The 21,596-nt window shown below is 39.4% G+C and overlaps 1 protein-coding gene and 1 long non-coding RNA gene across 3 annotated transcripts in view; one reads left to right on the top strand and one right to left on the bottom strand.

Moving 5' to 3' along the window:
* LOC137197125 (uncharacterized) overlaps window positions 1–19,310 on the top strand; it is a 37,268-nt gene extending 17,958 nt beyond the window's left edge. Inside the window, exon 3 of the long non-coding RNA XR_010931355.1 lies at window positions 19,163–19,310. This is a non-coding gene — a long non-coding RNA (uncharacterized lncRNA). The remainder of the gene's footprint in view (window positions 1–19,162) is intronic.
* LOC137197124 (cGMP-dependent protein kinase 1) overlaps window positions 1–21,596 on the bottom strand; it is an 83,757-nt gene that overhangs the window by 42,875 nt on the left and 19,286 nt on the right. For both annotated transcript variants that reach the window (XM_067610288.1, XM_067610287.1), the window contains exon 3: window positions 11,463–11,576. In XM_067610288.1, coding sequence (XP_067466389.1) covers window positions 11,463–11,576 — 114 coding nt within the window. The remainder of the gene's footprint in view (window positions 1–11,462; window positions 11,577–21,596) is intronic.

The raw sequence follows: 21,596 nt of genomic DNA on the forward strand, positions 1-21,596 counted from the left end.
TAATGAGTGAAGAAGAATTGTATAAATGATTGGTTTTCAGAGGGTGAAAGTCAGCAAAAGTAAGGATGTTATAGGAATACCATTGCTTCTCAGTCAGTTGTTTTAATTGTATTTCTGGTACCACACATCAAGGCCTATTTATTGCCTCATGCTGAGGTCAGACCAGAATTGGCAAGCATGAGCGAGCATGACTGGTAAACTAATATTAACATTCCACACCTTCTAAATGATCCATGTATATAAGGCAATGTATTGTCCTCCGCCATGCCACACTTTCTGCTGCTTCTATTTTTTCACCATGCACTTAAGAAACAACAATCAGCCCTTTTGAATGAAAGGTCAGTCCTGTGTTCTCTCTCAGATTGGCTCAACATTAGTCTAGCAATTTGGCTAAGAATGGCTGCATGGTATGTGTCCTAGACCGCTGGACCACACCTATCTGATCTTTGCACTGGGAAGGTCAAACTAAATTAAAACCTGTAATAAGCATTTTGTTCCACACTCATCGACTTTGACTCTCGAGGGTACATTTTCTACACTGTGTGAGAAACAGCTTGCTTACAGAATTCCTTTTTACAAAGATAGCTCAACAAGTTCATAAATCAATAAGCCTGTAAAATAGCCAAGGTTGTGAGTCATACATGCTCCAGTTCATTCTGTGGAGGATAAGAGTTCATGTTCCTCACAAGCAGTATCTTCCAGTGATAGCTACTAGTATCTGAGGCCCTATTTAAACTTGTCATTTTAAGTGTCTCATACTGAGATAAAATCCAGATGAGATTTAAGACCCTTTCATGTAAACTTAGCCACATATATGTCCCCATTGGCCAGATCATAAATCTGATTATAATCTGCCTTCTGCACTCTATAGTTAGTAATAACAACTAGCTAACAATTATCCATAAACTAACACAAACACATGGATGGATGGATAAACTACTAAGTTTTATCGTCTTCACAGGCTCTCATTCATGCCATTACCCTCACCCATACAGGTCAATGCTTTCTCACCCATACAGATCATTTAGTGGTTAGTGGTGGTCAAGCAACGGGGAGAACAGCGGCTAATTTCAGTGTCATTTCAGCATTACTTTAGCTGCCATTATCAGAAGGGACAGACAATGCCAAAGCTACTTTCATAGAGCGTTAACTGACGCATGTGTCTCAAACCACCTCCTGAAGTAGCTCGCGCAATTGGATTTCAATGCATTGCAAATGCTTCTTCAATACATTTACACTTAGCTTTTTAGAAATTGGATGGCTGTCTGATCCAGCCAAGACGCATGAAGTGACTATGTGTAAATGGAGTCTGAGTGTAAATGGGTTGTAAGATTCAAGTAGACTAGTAGCATCTGAGTAAAAGTATTGTTAAGAAAAGCAGCACCACAGAGTTTCCTTAGCTTTGTTCCCTCACTGGTACTCAGGTACAACTTCACCAACAAATTACTTTTTTGTCACATAGATGTTTCGCAAAACTGTATCGAAAAAGGCAAGCAGTGCAAATGGCCCCTGGATAATGCAAGGTAGGTAGACACCAATCTTATCCTTAAACGGAAAGAGCTGCCCTCAGTTATCCGACAATCCCCCAGAGGAAAATTCATGTTTATATTATTAGCCTGCCCATATTGTCACATGAGACTATTAGCATAAAAAATGCCCAAGAAAAGGAGTTGTTTAAAGCTATGCCTGCAGGACTGTTTCCTTACTGACTGACTGTATATTGCTGCTGTCTGAGGTTGCCTCTCTCTGAGAATTTTAACCTTTCGAGCCGTCTAGACCCCCAGAAGAGCCTTTAGCTCCAGGCTCACACCTGTGCTCCAACTGAGAATCAGGACAACAACAACAGCAGGGGCCCTCAGTCGAAACACACACACAGGGAGAATTATTAACACGTGCACTTACACACAAAAGTGCATAAGAATTCAGATGTTTCCATCCATCTACAAAAATAAGCCACATTGTCAACTTACACATACCAACATCAGACAAAAATTCATGCAGTGACCAGCACAACAACCGTGACTTCAAACAGCTGGGTGGGGGCTACCGTGCTACCATCACCATTTTACCACCGCATTTCTTGCTGCACTCTGGCAACGGTGTTACCATGGCAGCCATGGAAACAGAGAATATTTTTTTCCCTGCTCGGTCCCACTGGAATTCTATCTACCAAAGACATTCTCTGTGTCTTCTCTCCTGTCCCTGTTTCTGCATTTTCTTCAGTTAACCAGTGAAATCCCTCATCCCATGATGAACCTCTGCACACACAAGCATGAGGTGATGAAAGGAGAGTGATGGTGCCCTAGCTTTAGCAGCAAAATATCAGATCACAACATTATGCACATGACAGTCACAGAAAATGAGGTGCCAGTTTGTGAGGTTTGTTTTCTAACATTATCATCATTAGTATTCATTCATGTTGCTTTGTGTGGTGCATTTTCAGATATTTCTTGTCCAATTGCTTGTGTGCACTCTGATGTGGATTGTCTAAATAAACCATGAAGTCCATTTCCCATTTCTCTCATTTTTGCATTTGCATGTTTGTCTACTGATGCATTTGTATGTCTACCTTGTCGCCTGTCTTTCATTTCCTTGGCCTTGGTTGCACCTCTAATTAAAGTTGGGGTAGGTGGTATTCTGGAAAAGGCAAAAAGAAAAACTATGTCCAGAATATGAAAATAAAGCCCTCCTCCTGCAGCTCTCCCTCCTCCACTCTCTGTCCTAAGCCCCTCCCACCAGACAAACACAGGCATTAGCATACTCCCACACAACACAACAGTGTTTACTACTGCACTCAATCACGCACACGACTTCCTCTCAAGGCACAACAACCATTAGTAAAGAATAAATAGTGAACAGGAAGTGAAGTCTGCCACAAAGTAATGAGTTTCCCATCTCCCTGCTTGAATTCAAGTGATACTGTGTTTCTTTCATTGTCAGCCTCCAAAACCTCCTCAGTCAGCCATCTGTTAGAGAGCCAGACCCGGCCCCACAGCTCCAAACTGAGTCCCAGAGTGACAAATAGAACCAGGGCGCAGAGACGAGTTCACTTCCATTGAAGGCCTCTTGCTCCAGTATTGTTGATAAGATGATGCGCTGTACAGTTTACCCTGCACTACAGGCAATAGTCTGATGATCGCACAATGTTTTCATTCTTTCTGTTGAGATTCCTCTGTCGGTGTCCCACTGCTCGCCTGGCCTAAAAACTTTTTATGTTGTCTACTTCGCCGTGATAGGTAGGTTGACAGGCAGGTAGTCCGTCCAATTACTTTGGGCTGAATGAAATGATTGAACGGACTTATTACAGGCCTGCGCGAGCCACAGATACTGCATTTTTTTTCTTTTTATTGTCAGAGCATTGGAGTTATTGATTGCTGTTGGGATATACAGAGAATTTCAACAAATATTGCAAAAAATGCTCCTAAAATATTTCCTACCCAAGCTTTAAGGTTTTTTTTATTGTCGGAGCATTGGAGTTATTGATTGCTGTTGGGATATACAGAGAATTTCAACAAATATTGCAAAAAATACTTCTAAAATATTTCCTACCCAAGCTTTAAGGTGAGTAGCCTAAAATTGGAAAATACACAGCAGCACAGCAGATGGAGCCTGTGCTCGTTGTTAAGACTGCACTCACTATCTTTCCTGAAGAGCCCTTATCTTCACAGCCCGGCCCTGTCTAATGATGGTGTATAGGTCCACCCTTGGTTCACAACAATGAATCTAATTTGTTGTTCCTCTTAAAAGCTGCAGTGGTCTTATGTCTCTATGGTATACATTACATACTCTTATTAGAGCCACTTATTCTACATCTACATCTCTGAGATAATCTATCCACTTACTCAACAGCACAGTGTGCACCCTTTTCAGTGCATATAGCTTCTTCTCTCCCTTCCCAAATCCAAATAAGTGTGAAATGACTTGCCACTAGATATTAAGACAACCTGCCTGTTCCATATTTTAATTTCATCATATTTTAAGACATATCTTTATAAATTACAGCTACTTATCTATTGCACAGTATTCAGAAAGTCTCAGTCTACCATGTTTTTCATGGTAGACTCCAATGTTTTTCATCTTTGTCTGATTTGATTTAATTGAAATAAATAATGCAAAGACGCAAGCAAAATACAAATGTGTTGTTTTATATGAAAATATTAAATGAGAGTAAATAACAGAAATATAGATAAATTAACATGATATAAGGCTGTAGTGTTGGAAACAAGCTCCAGGCTTTTCAACAAGTGACATTTATTTTGAGGAAAGCTTATATCTGTGATCAGAGTGTAATCATAAAAATTATAAATTTGAAAATCACCAGCAAGATGCTATTTGCTTGGATGTTAAATGTGGCTAATGTAGCTGACATAGAGTTAATATAAGATCAATATAAGACAGAGCCACTCACTCCAACAGATTTCCACTGTCAGCATGCAGAAATATTAGCCTAGTGGAGGCTGCATACCTGTCTCAGTGTTTTTATTTTCAGTTGAATTTATAAGAAGTTGCCAAATTTAAGGTGCAAATTGAAAGTACTCACTCTGGTTTTCAAAAAGCACAGAAGTAATGATTTTTTGCAAGGAGGGTGCTTTTACATCCTGCATTCACTTTATTTTATTCACATAGTATACCAACAGCTGGTGCTTGGTATTCTATGTCAGGTCTAATGTGAGTATCCAAGAACGTTGTGGAATCACACTGCTTGGTCAAAGAAAGGCTTCATTATCAAGAGATGTGTGAAAAATGTTCAAATGCAGTCAAGAAATGTTTTGTAAACAGTCTTCATTTCTTTGTGATGAATATGTGTGTGTGTTTTGTGAAGTAAATACGTCATAGACACAAGAAGAGCAATCAGGGAAATAATTGTGGAATAGATCAGAGACGTACAGTATAAATACACAAAGTGGACCCAAGAGTAACAGAGTGCTAGACACATACTGACACATACTGACAGTCATACAAGCAGCATGTTTTATTATTTAAGCACAACAGGCTCTCCAGTAAAAGCTGCCATTCTCTACCTTCCGCAGCAGTCATGATGATGTTTAACTTGGTGCCTGGTTCTCCAAGGAGTCAAACCTGTAACTTATCTCTTTCTGCCAAAACAAGATTCACTTACTGTGGACAGGGTGATTCCTGAGACTGAGCAGACGTAGTCTACTACACACACACGCACACATTTACACACACTCGCATGCACATTTTCTTCTCTCAGGCTGATTAGAAAGACAACTGTTTGCTCACTCCCAGCGGAAGGAAGGGTTTTTAAACAGCCAAGCTATCACTCTGTAACAAGGGCCATTCTCTGAAGTCTCCAGAACAATGCTGGTGCTATATGGCTTCATGTTTTTTTCTGTGATACCATGATCCCAAGTACTGTTTTTAGTAATGCACAAGTGTGTGTATGAATACAGATGCACAAGCATTGCGTAACATCAGCACACTACTAGCTGTCATGTTTCATCTATGGAGCATGCTGAGGCTGTCAAAATGCAGATTTGTATGCATCTGTGCATATGTCAGAAAGTACATAGATATGTGTGTGCAGTTTGAGCGCTTTATTTGTTAAATTCAATTTCTCAAAAGAAGTACTTTTAGCTCTGACCAGAACAAGTCACTCTGATTGTCAAAAATATATAATAAACATACTTCTCTCTGACTCGCTCAGTGGGGGGGAAGACAAGTTGTCCATGCAACAGCCTCCAGTTTTTAACCCCCAGTCATTTAGTTTCCAGTCAATTTAATGCAACCATTTTCATAGCCGAGCTTGTTTTTCCCAATATCTGCAGACACACGCTCCTTTAAACAAGTGAAACCTAATTTTCAAATGAGCATGGGACCGTGAATGGCATGCCAGTGTAAAAAATGACCACCTAATGTTGGACATTGATCATCATGAAAATGAATGCTTGTCAATTCTGACTGTAATATACTGAATTCTCTCTGTGAGAAAGAGTGAGTGACAGAGAGAATTTGTGTGTGAAATGTGTGTGTGTGTGTTTACGCATGCCTGCATGCCAGCTGCTGGCAAATGCCCAACAGTCTGCTTGATGGCTAGTGCTAAATAGGATTTCCTTTCAAAAACATGCTAACCCCCACCTCTTCTGGATCTCCCTTTAAATGTTCTGTCTGGCCTGGTACTTCTCAAAATGGATTATAATGTTGTTACTGTTCGAAAAGTATTATAATCTTGTCATATGCCAAAGCATTCATGTGCATTAGATATGATCCCAACTGAGAGCTCCACTGAGTTTCTGCAATGACGTCTGAGACTGCGTGTTCCACCACTATCATTAAGATGGAGCGCACAGATAATCAGTCTCGCTGATTATGTTAGTAGTGACTGCCGGTGACCTCACTCTCTAAGAGAGGACTGCTCCAAAAACAATGTTAGAATTCCTTGTTTAGAGCAGCTATGACTGTACTTTTTTAAAAAATCTTTGTGCCACATTCTGGTATCGTATTTAAATATTCTAATACGGTTTATATTTGAGCTTGAAAGGTTATTAATGACCTTGGAGCTTGACCTACAACAGCGGTTTGACAAAAATCTAAACTCAAGATCCACTTTTTCTGCAGTTCACCCAATTGTTATGGGCAGATCTGTCTGCTAAGAAAGACTGTGTCCTGGGGTAGAAAACTGTGGGAAAAAAGCTAGTAAGTGGACTAAGGATTTATTTTTCAATGGCATTTTTCAAGAAATAGTCAGAACCACACAACAATATTGTTTTAAATGATGTCTTTCCCACTGATGTCATGTGGTGCAGTGATGTCTACTACATTCAAATGCTGCACAGCTTTATGTCACTCTATGCTGAATTGCGTCCTGGTATGCTGTCAAGTCTAAGTCTTCATGAAACAGTGACATTTTGATGCTATAAAAGAGTTTGTTTTGGTTTTTTTAAGCAGAAGGCCACTGTCCTCCTCACTTCTCTGTCTGCAGACAAAAAAATACCAATTTTGTCTCACTTCCCTTGAGGTGGCTCCCTCATTTTGCTGTCACTCCTTTACTTTATTTAACACTTCTCTCTTTTGTCCATCACTCCTACCTTTTTCTTCCCCTCTTCTCTTCAGCCAATGTCATGTGAAAATGAGGTGATATGGTATGGACTTTTTTTTTGTCTCAGGCAGCATTTTTTGTCCTTTCCTCATGTAAAAGCCCACCTTTTTTGCTGCGACTGGCAAAGCCAAAATCCCAGCGAGGCTGTAACTCTACACTTAAGTGTGTCTGTATCCTGGAACTAAACATAACCTATTGATTAGTTGAGCTTGTTGAGGGCAGTGAACAGCCTGGGAGTAAGCGCTACTCGAAAGGCTCAAGTCGGGGCAAGAAACTTACTTAACAGGATCCATTTCTGTTGGGAGAGTGCAAGCGTGCAAGTGTTCATATGATGGCAGACAAATAGCCGTCTCAGTCCGTCCAGGAATTTGCAATCATGCAAATGCAAGAAATAGTGTTCAACTAATCCCTGTATTATGTGGGAGAGCTTACAATTGTGTCTAATCCACATGAAAATGTGTAACTGGTTCATTTTCCAACATAAATGGACAAATAAATAGTTGAGCTGAAATATGTATCATTGATTTAGTTTATTATTCATTTGTTTTACTGAGCCTTTTATTTGTATATTGTTATGGTCATTCAGTGTATTATTAATTTAGTGTATTATTCATTTGTTTTACTGAGCCTTTTATTTGCATATTGTTATGGTCATTTAGCCAACTAGAGCAGTGATTTAACATATTTTTACTATGTATCACAAATATTGTTGTCCATTACCAACCATTTTCCAAATTGTGTTTTGCCTTCTTTCCAGGCGGTCATTGGCTCACTTTCATGCTAGTGTGGTTTGACAAACAACTTGCCGAGATTTGAAAATTAAGTGTGTGATAGATAATCTATCATAGCGAACATTATGTCTGCGTGTATTCTTGTCAGAGTCATGTTATCACTTTGTAGACAGTTGAAAGTGCAGATTGATTTGGAAAGCCATCAGACACAAAGCTCACTGTGATGAATTACCAAAATCAAGCCAGTTTCAAGTCTGTGAAAAGATCGTTTTGAAATTAATAGAAACCAAATGAAGCCTGGAAGATAGGACACAATGAAAAATCTGTAACAGTGTTGTGTGCTTTGGAAATTGTTTGCACTTACGTAAAATATAGATAATTTAAAGTAAAGGGACTAAAATAGGCTAAATCACAGTAACTTTCCTTTAAGACAGCAGCTGCAATACAACATTTCAAGCTAATTTTACTGTCACTGAAACTAATTAAACAATCACATTTCCTTGCCTGTTTTATTTCAAAGCAACGTAAAATGTTGCAAACTCTACCATTTCATTATTTCAGCTACGTAAACACTTTGTGGTGGAGGAGCCTTGTGTTGCTCTTGATTGATCTGACTGAGTTCAAAGCACAGTGTTCAAATCAGAACCACACACAGTTTCTCTAATTGAGTCATTTAACGTAATGGCTCCTAATTGTTTCTGCAAGTACTTTTAATAGGTGACAGACTCAAATCATCTCTTCATTATCACAGTTAACAGTAATGTCATTATACTGTGAGTTACCTATAGCATTAAAGGATGAAGGGGGGATACTGTACACAATTTTATGGATGAACTCCTCTGAGTCCACATTAGCAGGTTCATCATCTAAAAGCCAATATGTAATTGCTCATGCGTATGGCTTAGGAGACCATGCAGTGTAAATTGAAATTACACTGAGGATGAATCCTCCTACAGAGTTCCACATGCAGATCAAATTAAATTGGTTTATTGGAAGCTATACCCCCTTGCACTCAGGTAGTTGTGTGATTTCCATCGGAGGCCGTCACCTCTAATAGCCCATGTGGCAACTGAATTTCTCGGCACATTCTTGTGTAGACACATACATTAAAACAAAGACAGCCACCCTCAGAGACAGTGCCAGTGACCCTGTTAGACTGTAAACACACTTCTGCCAATGTAGACAGTTACATCATTTGTTCCATGCAGAGTTTTTATTAAGCAGCCACCTCACTGGCAAAGCACTGACGTACACCTCTAACGACGGTGGAAGGACAGGCCGGTACGCTGGTGGAAGGCAAAAGAATATACAAAAAGAAAAAGACAGACACTGTGTCGCCTGTGGGAAGGGGAATATTTTATCCCACAAGAGTTGGCTCATCTCCCTGTGGGCACCTGTTGCCATAGCAACAGGAGCTGGGAGTTCTGTCAGGATGGCTGGTCAGTGGTAGGGGATCACGGGACATGAAAGGGGTCAGCAAGGGGCGTGCAACCTTGATGCCATCATCAACCCGTTTCCTCCAACCTTCAACTCTTGCCTCCTTGTCCCTTCTTCTACGGGCCCATTCAAAGTCAGGCTGGGCGATAAAACGATATCGATACGAGATCGCGATAAAATTTATGTCGATAACGATGATAAACTTTGGACATTTTTTTACTCAATATGGACGGATCTAACCGCATATCACTCAGCAGAAATAAACACAACAACAGCCAGTCACTCTGCAGTTTTTTCGCCTGTACATCAAAGTACACACCCATTTCCTACCACATCCAACGAGACTACACTTGTGCTATAATTAGCAGGGCTATGCCTATCTGGAGTGCCCGTCACATCTAAAATAACATTAGCCGAAAAAAAGCTGCTCTAAGTCATGGACACGTTTCTCTAGTAGAGACATCCTGCCTGCAACTGCGGAACAGTCATCACACGCCATCGTTTTAACAAGGCTGCTTTGACTGCGAATGCACAAAGCTAAGTGCTAAGCTAGGCTAAACTCGAAGCTAGTAAATAGTAGAAACTAGAGGCTACACACTAACACTATTGTCATTTCATAAAGAATCTCATGATATGTGAACTAAGCACAGAAAATAACATAGTCAGTAAGATAAATGAAGAGGTTACAGCAGAATATGTACTGATATATATATAAAAGATGTAGCATAATGACTGGATTACAATTTTGCACTTTTTACTCAGATTTCTACCTCTAAAACATTTAAGAGATGTAAAACCAGTACATAATTAATATCTTTTAAACTTATTTGATCTTACAGTTGAGTGTCTGAATGTGCCGGGGCCTTTGTGATCCACTTATTTACTTTTTTTGGCTCTGTTGAACTTCTACAAACATTTGAGATGTTTGCTGCCCTGCCAAAGGAATTTGATGTGATAATAATCACAGCTTTTAGTTTTCTTTACATTATTTTAATAAGTTACAAGGCAAGCTAACTTGTATTGTTTTGTTACAGCAGATAAAGCACGTTTGCAAAGTTAAATGTTTATATTATGTTATGTATTTTTTATGTTAATAAACTATATTTTAAAGTTTAACTAATGAACCCTCTGGTTTCTTAAAGCTTCAGTCATTATCAGGATACTCTTTAAATGGCAGCATTATCAAATTATCATGGTAAATATTGATATTGATCAATATGGAAAAAATTATTGTGATTTTTTTTTTTGCCATATCGCCAAGCCCTAATTCATAGCTGGGCCACACATAGATTTTCACCTCAAACACAGACAACTTAACCAGCTCTCAGTGTGTGGAATTATTTACCAGTTCAATAGTCATTATACTGAATTCTTCCAACACAAATTTTTAAACTAAATATAGAGATACATATAGATACAATTTGGACAAGAAAAATCTGAACATAATATCATCAACTGTCCATCACAGATGGTCTGCCAGTATTTTCAACAATCATTTAAGGCACATGCACACATCAAAACACACTCATACACAACAAAAGACAGAAGACTAAACATTAACATTAACCATTTAGTTCATACTGTCACTCAAGAAGACCCGCCCCTACATTCATTTATTTCAATTTAAACTGCATGCATGTGCACATTAAACCACCAGACCCTTTCTTATCTCACCTTTTGTCTATTTATTATTCTATCCAAAGACACATTTTTAGCCATTTCCCATTTCCTGCCTTGCATAAACACACATTTTTCATCCTGACACACTCTCTTATAACACACAAGTTCTCAAATGTGCGTGGTCCACCATCTGTCCTCTCCTTTCTCAGTCTCCTCTCCTTACTCTATTAGGATGACTATTCAAATCGCCAGTCTGATAGACCACATACTCACCACTGTACATCCTTCATAGCTGGAGCTTTGACACATGAAAGAGCAGAGGCAGTAAACCTTGCCATTTAGCTCACTAGGGGTCTCACAAGACACTTAACCGGAGTGTTGCGAAAGCGAGGACTGGTGATGGGTAGTGTTTCATCATGACCGAGTAACAATGCTATCGCTGGGTTCCATGCACCCATTCATACAGTGACAGTGTGATCCCTCTCTCTGTGTCGAAGCGGGACTGATAACTTAGAGGCTAGAAAGACCCCTAATTCTCCACACAAAGGCAACAGATTGGCAACAGACTCATGCAAACACTTCAGATGTTTTTCCAGGTGCCTGTGGAGACTCACTCTTGACAGTGGCAGTCCTGGTGCAGTTGTAGAGAATAGCCAGCTCTCCAAACACCTTTCCTGGCCCCATGGTGCAGAGTTTCAGGCTCTCCTTTGTCACCTCCACCTTGCCGTCTGAAAAATGCAAAGAAAGACAGATACACCATTAGACATAATGCTATTCAAACTGCATTTCTTTTCCTGCCTGATTACCCAAGTGTCTGAGTCTTCTGCTACATTCAATATGATCAGCAAACAAAGTTTCGGTAATGAAATGGAGTGGATGATAGGTATCTGAGGGCTTTTGCTTCATTCTTGGGGGCACTCAGCCAGATTGCTCTTGACTCACTGGGCTAGAAAAAAAATAAGATTATTTTGCAGTGCTGTGGACTTTCCAAGGGCTACTGGCCTCCTACCAAGGCTTGTGCATGGCCCTGTTAAATAGCATTGCAGCAGCACCAACGTGAGAAAAATCTGCTTTAAGCTTAGCGCATCATAACTCATAACTCACAGACACAGTATGCTCTGCCTGAAGGTAAGAACTGTTTTAATCAATATACTGTATGTGAGAATGTACAGAGCTGAGGCATTTCACAAGGAATATTCCAAAATAATATTATTATTAATTAAGCATACATGCTTATATGTACTGTACATTGAAACACCTTTTGGTCACTGTAATAATTCCTCCTGTCCACACTAGGACATGAGATTCCTTCTTAATGCGATTTCAATGTCAGTAATGAGGGTCAAAATCCACAGTTCGGTGTGAAAATACATTCTGATGTTTAGCTGAGGTAAATATGAGGCTTCAGTCAGCATTGTCTCCTCAAAATTACATTTATATTTACTAAATGGCAAGAGCAAATATGTTTTTTTAGGAAGCATAATGAGCAAATGTTGTTAATTAACATATTTGGCAAGGAACAAAAATGTACATTAGATTCTGAACATATGAGTGAAATGTTCAGTGTATTCTTTTTTTTTTCATAATATCAAATTTATCAGTAGAACATCCACTGGTAGTAACAACAACACTATTAAACTTTGTTATGTTTGTCATGTTACAGTTTAGTAATGTCATTTTTAGGAAACAGGGTTGCTTCTGTGTTGGAGTTTGCCGAGTCAACTTCCAAAGTTACAGTCTGTTAACTGTCAAAGTTCACCACAGCTCAACAGGGACTGCTGTCCAGGGGGAACACAAAAAGGGGGATTTGCCACTGAAAAGACTAACTTTGGGTTATACCCACAAGATTTGACTTTTTCAGACTACTGAAGCCAAGTATTATCTTCAGCTGAACTTGAGCAACAACCCAGAACGAAGACTGTGGATTTGGTCCCTCATCTCTTACAATCACTTTAGGAAAGTGTGAATGGAAGGAATTACAGCGACCAAAACCCCTTTTGACCTACGTATGGGTATGTGAGTATTGTACTAACACAGACTTGAAAAAATGTGAACCTGTCCTTTAAGGAACCATTAACTGCTTTTTATCTCATTAATATAATATACTCCAATAACAATGGGGTTTTTCCCAACAAGACCACATGAAGAAACACTTAAGCAAGTACATCCATTTTCTTCTTTAACAGTGTCGTTCTTTGTGCCTGTGACTGAGGGGATGGCTGCTGCCACTGTGTTTAGACAAGCCTCATCAAGGATGTATGCTTTCCTAGAAATTGAGCATTCCAGCAAGACTATAACTCTGATTCACCGAGAGCAGAAACTCAAAGAAAATAGTTCAAGAGTGCTCTAGGCAACTGATGAAATATAGCAAGATGATAAGAGCAAGCGAGTCATCCTCAGAGGAAACAGTTTGACACGTTATCTTGTTAGAGAGGGCCTCAAACCCCTTTGACAAAAAGCCCCCCAAAAAACTTGTCTGTCTCAGGACTGATTCTGTTTCCTTTGTAGTCTTTTTTGGCACCTTATTGTAACTATAGAGTGCCATTTTCAATGTAGTAAACAATATATTTTCCATTTACACTCAGCATGATACGATACACGAGGGAGAAAATACTCACCTCAAGTATGTCACCATCTTACCATCTACTTTCCCGATGTTTTCACTGCCCCTGTTATACAGCCTTTTTGTGTCAGAGCCTTCTGGTAAAACTCTGCTTTTTCCACTCAAATAATGAGGTAACAGTTTAGGAAACTGAGATGTTTTGCCATAAAAAGTTACTTTCCGATTTTTTTAAACAATGCTTTATTTGTGCATCGTTTACAAGCTTAATTCATAAGAGGTTTCTTAGACTGATTGAAAAACATACACACAAAACTTGTCTCTCTCAGATGTTTCTTTAAAATCCAGTAATGGCAGAGTCGAACACAGGATGGCTCACTTAAAGACAGTAACAGGAAGCTGACTGCTTGATCAACTAAAGAATTATTTAAAATTCAAAACAATGCTGCAGTTCTGATACATAATCATGGTTTTGGTTTATGTATGCAGAAAAATTATGAAAGCAGTCATTAAACACTGTAGTTTCTCATATTTCTCCTTCTACTCCTTCTAGACAAGCTGATGTTTGTCACTTTCATGAGCATGAAATCGATCACTTCATGAGCACCCCTCGTGCTTGTTCACAAGAACGACTGTCGAATGTTTCATGAACTGAATACAGCTGAAATGTTTTTGTAGTGTCAGTCTAGCCTCAGAAAATCTATAGACTGTAATAAGTAAGCTCAATTCACTATAAGATTTAAGTCTGGAGAACAGGCATTGAGAATCGATTGAGCTCAACACATACAGTACGTGTCAGACTAATCAGCAAACTGTGGGGGGGGGGGGGTTTAGATGCTGACATGACTTGTCACCTCTCAGAACTCGTGGACCTTTACAACGAACTATTAAACCTATGTGTCACAGATAGGGGATACAGCACAGCTCTGAAATTGATGAATGGAAATTGGCAAAGGTTTCTCGACAGCTGCCATGTTTTTCTTGTTTGAAAATTGTAAGCGAATACCAAAGACATGCCTGCGTGTAGAAGTGGTTGTTCTCTGAGTGAAGGAGGAAGCTGTCTGTCATCAACTGTTTGAAATGTCTATTGAGCTTTGCTGTATCAAAACAAACGAATCAGAAATTGTTGGTTGTTGTTGGAAGGCTCTGATTCATCAGTAACGTTTAGTTTCAAGAGGAAGAAACTCTGGTGGAGTGCAAGCAAAGAAAGTCCCTGCAGTGATATATAGATAGAGATAGATACACTATATATCTGTATATATACAGATTACTGGCACCCTATTCAAAAGGACACACGACACAGAACCTCATTAAGTGCAATAAAGGGCAGTCCGTGATTTAAAAACAGCAGTGTCTTGTGGGTTCATGTAAGGACAAACACAACCACATACCAGGTAGTAAAAACTTTCAGTCTCACATGGACAAAACTATTACTTTCCTGTGGAGAGCCATGCAATGTTTCAACTCTGAGAAAGGTGAGTCGTCAGAGTACAGCGCTTGTTTTGGATAATTCACTGGCTGCAGGCTGTGAGAGAATTGCTAGGAAATTAAGTAATCCAATTATCCAATCCACGAATGGTGTTTTTTTTATTTTTTTTTTTAGTTCAAGTTCACACGCACCCATGTGCACACACACAAACACATGGTCCACCTTCCTGTTTTCGTGTCTAATAAGACCTGCTTTATCACATTCTTTATTACGGAAGCTCCAAATGCACTTGAAATTCACCTCTCATATGCAAGTGCTATTCAAATCTTATTCAAATAACAACACCACAGGCAAATGCGCTCTCTCTCTTTGGGCAGTCGATCTGATATCAAAGTACAGTACATTTACATCTTACAGAGCCATTTAACAACAGCCATATACATGTTGTCTAAAGGCAAATTAAAACTGATAATAGAAGGAACTGAAAAATTCAAAATACATTAAATACTGTATGTATAACATTAAGTGACGTTATATTTTTCACTGTCGATGTATCACAGCAAGCCTTCTACCCCTGAGGTTGTGTAGCTATGTTAATGGATGATCATTTGAATGCACACAGTACTGCGCTCCACATAGCAGGGCATCAGGACAGACCTCTGAGCAGACTTCCCTTTGGTCAAGTCAGATGTGATTCTGCATTTCAGATCAAAAAGCTGCTCTGTTTTGGGTTGATTTTATTTCACACTGGTGTTAAAAAAAAAAAAGGTCCACAGATGAAAAGCAATGTGAATATTCTCCTACTAATCTTCCAGTAGGAGTCACTTAAATAGTCCTCTGTAATGGATAGGGATATCTGACCACATTATCAACTTTTTTCTATTGAGACATCTGTCTTTTAAACAAAATTTGATGGCTACATTTAACAAGATCAGATAAAAGATAAAGTCATTATGATTTCAAGGTGCCTCTGTAAGCAGCATGTGACAAAGTTCTCTGTTAGTGCCAAAATAAATTAGAAGAAAAGGACATCTGTTAACTTCCACGTGGAGTCATTCACACTGAGGCCATTAGACTGTGTCTATAAATAAATGTGAGTTTCAAGGGTCAGGCACAGGATACTGTTTGATTTTTCCTCTTATTCCATTGATAGTGTATATGTTTTCCGAGCAGCACAAAATGAACATCAAGAAACAGGATGTGGGGGAGTTCAAATCCCATAGAGGATAACACACAACCACCATTCCATCCTGATGGGCCTTGTTCTTCCGCCACTGCACAGTGGGTCAGATTACCAAATCTTATCCCTATCCATTAGGACCACAGAGGAACGCTGATACTACATCAAGCAGAACGTTGTTTAATCCTGTTCCCACTGATCAAAAATGAGGCCATTATCATTGAATTGTTTTCAGGTGGTACATTGCCCAAGTTGACACCTCTGACTTAAGGTCAACAGAGATGTCTATGAGAAAAAGAGTCACATTCTGTCTGACAGTTTAAGTGGTTTTGTGGAGGAAAAGCCATGGGAGAATGGAAGACAGAGGTTGAAAGCTCTTTTGGTCAAGCGTGGGATCAATTCAACAGGGACTGAGATGGGATCAGAAAATTCCATGGTTTAAAAATCAACATTTGCCCTTTTATTTTTTTTTAAAGATGTGGTTTGGAAGAAAAATCTATTGAAAAGTTTGACTGAAATAGGGCTGAAACTGTAGCTTTTTACAGTACATCAGCTCCAAGCAGTTATTTGTGTTGTCACCTTGTTTTTCAAAGAGCACGATATGACCTCTCAAAAAACCCAAACACTTTCAACAGAAAAAATATTCATAGCGGCAGCACAGTGAGGAGACATCAGAAATTGAAAAATATAATAAATTGATCTCAAGATGAATGCAGCACTCTGGTTCACATTCAGTGGAAAGATATTCAAAGGGCTAGATGTCAAAACGTGTCTGGGTTTGAGGCTAATAAATGGACCTTATTAAATTAATCACATTTTTAAAGAATTGGTAATTCTTCCTGACCACAGGACTGTGACTGTGTTCAATAATTAGGACTGTTTGTTCTGCATCAGTGTTCAAGCACATGTCCTGCATTACTATTCTCTCCAGCTCAAAACAAAATTAACCCTAGAGTTTAAGAAAATACGGATGTGAGCTGAAGCCAACAGCAAGAACAAACACAAAATAAGAGGTAGAGGGAGAGAGAGAGAGAAAGAGAGAGAGAGAGAGAGAGAGAGAGAGAGAGAGAGAGAGAAAGAGAGAGAAAGAGAGAGAGAGGAACAGCACTGTTATGTTATTAATCGGGACGGATGGCTCAGAATGGGAGAGACTTGTATCAAGTTCAAAGCACCCTGGCACTGGAAATGACAGAAACACTGAGTGTTGTTGTTTCTGGGAATCCATGTTTGTATGACTGTGTAACTGTGAGCTGAAAGAATACAAGCAGCAGGATGATGCATGGCTGGCGAGTGCCAAAACAGGGATAGAGGGTGAAGGCAATGGAGTTAGATAAAAAGATGTTTTGTTTTCAACTAGAGCTGCAACAATTAGTTGATTAATCAATTATTTGCCAACTATTAAATTCATTGCCAACTATTTTGATAACTGATTAATCATTTTGAGTCATTTTTTAAGAAAAAATTTCCAAATTCTCTGATTCCAGCTTCTCAAATCTGAATATTTTCTGGTTTCTTTAGTCTTCTATGATATTAAACAGAATATCTTTGGGTTGTGGACAAACCAAGACATTTGAGAATGTCACTTTGGGCTCTGGGAAACAGCAATCAACATTTTTAACCATTTTCTGACCATTTTATGGACCAAACAACTAATCGATTGATTGAGAAAATAATCAACGGATTAATCGATAATGAAAACAATCGTTAATTGCAGCTCTATTTTCAACTCGCAGAATGAAAATGTTGGGATACTTTCAGATAGGGAGTGCTTTGGCGGTGTCAGTGTTTTGTATTTAAATGGGTGGCAGAGGGGTGCTGCCATAATCAAAAATTGTAACTGATGTTGTTCCAAAGACATTTTTTAACATTTGATATGTTTGTTTACCTCTCATGGCAATGTTTTCCTGGGTTCCCATGACCACACAGTGAGCCATGGTGGCAAGTTGCACATTTACATGAGCAGCAGCTGCCCTCTCTCTCCTTGCCAATGCTGCTGCCATCAACACTAATGTTTACATGGGAAATAATGGAGGTGGGGGTGGTAACTGCTCGCTGTCTGAAAGAACCTTTAGTTGTAGTAAAGGTAACCCTGGATCTCTTCCACAAAGCACAAATAGTAGGGTAAACATAAACACAGTTTGATGTATGCCCTGAGTCACCCATCCCTGTTCTACAGAGCAGCACGTCTGTAGCTTCTCCCAAAAATATACTTGTTGGCCGTTGTGAGCTTTCTGTCAACAAACTTGTGGAGCAGTCTGTGTATCCTGCTGCAGCTTCAGGAATCTTACCCATTGAAGAAGTAAGAGAGGGACTGCAGTTTCTGTACTGTACAGCTGAAAGTCATTAATGGTGATGTTGTATGAAGTTGTACCAAAATATTTTAACTTTTAAAGCATGTAAGTCATTAGACCTAATATAGAGGACAATTTGGGATTCACATTGGTCATTGTTATGTTTGTGTCAGCTGTTTTCTCTCAAAACTTGCTCCTTCTCCCAAGTCTTGAACTGAGCAAGAGATGGACACGATTAGATTCAGGATTCCAAGTTGAGTCAACCAGCTGACTGACTAGCGTAGCACAACTTTCAGCTGTTTGGCCTGGAGTGCACTCAAACTTTTTGTGTCTCGTCGAGAAACACAGGTGCTTCCTTTTGAATTGACAAGAGCAGACAGTTTTGTAGATACACTTTATTAGGAACACCTGTGCAGTCTAATGCAACCCAGTACAACAGCTCTGCCGTAAATTCTACATTTACAAAACTCATACATTTTCAATTTTTCTTGACATTATCAGTAAGGTGATAATTCTACTTTACTTATTATTTTGCCCCCCTCATGTATGTTAATGGAGTGGACAAAATATTAGGAACACTATTCAATATAATGCACCCCAGTACACCACCACCACCCACTATGACCTCAATAATAAACATAATGTAGAATTATCACTTGACAATGTCAAGAAAAACTGAAAATATATAAGCTTTGCAAAATGTAGAATTTATGGCAGAGCTGTCGTATTGGATTGCACAGGTGTACCTAATAAACTGAGCAGTGAGTGTATATGCACTGCTCTTTGGGTTAGATCCGAGTACAAACCAGCTGACGTCAAACAGCGCTTTTAAACGTATGCCATATTTATCACAGGGACAACAAAGGGGAAAGAGAAAGGAGCAGGGGAGAACGCAAGAGGAGTGGGGCGAGAAATGCAAGACGGCAGACATAAAGCGAGGATATGAGAAACACGGACAGCAGGGGAGAAAGACGCAGGAAGACAAGGAGGAACACCTGATGCTATAGGTGAGCATCACATCATTTGGGATGAGAGCACTTAGAATCTTTTTCAGTTCAACTAATGCACCCTCACGCAGGATTGCCTGCCATCAGCACGGTGGAAAATTACATTGCAGTCTTGTACAAGTGGTTGGTGGGACCTAAAGACACTAAACAATGTGTTATCAACAGGATGTAAAGGACAGCTGGTTTTATCTTTTTTACATTCCACTTTAGAGTCAGGGCTCTGGCAAGAACATACTATATGTGCTATATATGTCTACTTTTAGAGCCCTTCTGCCTCACACTGAAGCTTACTTTCATTCAGTGGAAATAATAAGACATGTGAGGTGAGGCGCTACAGTTAAATTCCCTTATGTAGAGCCTCCCTCCTTTCTCTGTTTTCATTAAAACATTTTAATAGGTCTGGTTCCATCCCTGCTACGCCTCTAGTCATCAAACTCTGATTATGGCTCATGTGTTGACAAGCTGATTGATAGCCAGAGCAGGGGGCAGTGAAAATGATCATTTTGTATTCACAGACCAAATCACAGCGTTGTAATTAGCAGTTAGCGACCATGCCACATGCACAAACTGTAGCTTTTCTTTTATGCAGTCCAGACTTAATTAGTCAGCTCCAGCATCAGAATACAGATTAATGTGGCATCTAAAGTACCACAATAATGGGCCCCTCTCATTTCCGCAGCCCTCTCTCATTTCAGTAGTGTGCTGTATCACCACAGACATGAGAAGGCACTTATAAGGAATCACTGTCAGTCTCGTCCCACAAATTATTACACACACAAACACGTGCAGTAGTTTCATGCATAAAAAGTACATGACTAAGAGTCTACAGCCACTCTAACAACTCTGTGAGACAGTACTTTGAGCTAAACGCTAACATGCTGATGTTTTAGCAGGTATAATGTTCACCACTTTCACCATCTTTGTTTGGCGTGTTAGCATGCTAACAGCCGAGGCTCATGGGAATGTCATTAGTTTTGCAAGAATTTCGTCATAAACCAAAGTATTGGATACATTAAATCACTGACCTGATGATGGTGCTAGATAAAAAGTTAAGGGATCACCACAATTTCCATTCTTTCAGATTGTTTCAAGAACACATGCTGCGTCTTTTAACCTCCTTGCCTCACTAAACCCCTTTTCAAAATCCCTTCATGTCCAAAATGCTTTGTTATCAAGCTTAACACAAAAACTGTTTGTCTTAGATTTGGAAAAGTTGAGATAATTAAAATAAAACAGCGTGTGCTCCTACTTTATATGTATGTGAATGCACATACACAAACACTTGACAAACACACATACACACACAGACAAAGGCAGCTTATAACAGTGATTTGTACATGGCACAAAAAACGTGAGGATTCCCATGTCGGGGGTTGAGGGTATTTGGCAGAGGCAATCAAAGTTCAAAAAGACATCAAAGAGATGAATTTTAACTCAGGAGACTCAATAAAAAGTCTGCAGTGAGAGAGGAGAGATTTAAAAGAGCCCCTTATCTCAAAGTCCTGCAAAGCTTGATTCCAGTGACACTGATTGATGAAACGGGCCTTTCCAAGTTCAGTGTATACAGGCTTCTTTAAGTATGTAAGTTAACAATAAAAGCCAAAAACACTGGTTAACCTGCAAGGCTGGACGTCGTCACTGTCCTCAGATAACAATCTTGTATAAAAGCCAGTGCAGTCAGTATTGTACATGTTACTGAACCCTGAAGTTTTTCTTTATTTTTGCAGCTATTGGACATGTGTACAGTATATGTGTGTGAACGTGCTAGTCTAAGGGTGAAGGGAGGGATTTGTCTGTCACTGTAGCAGAGCAGATTACTCGCACCATATCTTGTATCCTCAGTCTGAACCTCAGCAAGCACAGAGCTTATCCAGGCACAGCAGACTCTCAGCGTTACTCCAAATGTATGGCTACCATCTCCCCACACACACACACACACACTCAGACATATACTCACAGCAGTAAATATACAATACAGTACAGCTTATACCTATAGTCAAAGCAAAGAATAGAGTTTCAAACATTTGCATACTATTCGGCTCATATGATGGTTTTGAGCTCTTTGTGACTGTCTCTGCTTTTCTTTCCTCATCCTCCACTCTCCTCATGTCACACACACACACAAACACACACACACACACACTGCTTTCATGATCTTTCCAGGTGAGGAACTCTCAAAAGTGGGGTTAGCCACAAAGGGGATAAAGGCTAAGGAATCATTCACAAATTACTCATTAATTCTCTATCTAAGATGTATTCATTGGCCTCTGTAGAGTGAAAA

The sequence above is a fragment of the Thunnus thynnus genome, chromosome 14, assembly GCF_963924715.1.
Source record: "Thunnus thynnus chromosome 14, fThuThy2.1, whole genome shotgun sequence".
In the NCBI taxonomy this organism is placed as follows: Eukaryota; Metazoa; Chordata; class Actinopteri; order Scombriformes; family Scombridae; genus Thunnus; species Thunnus thynnus.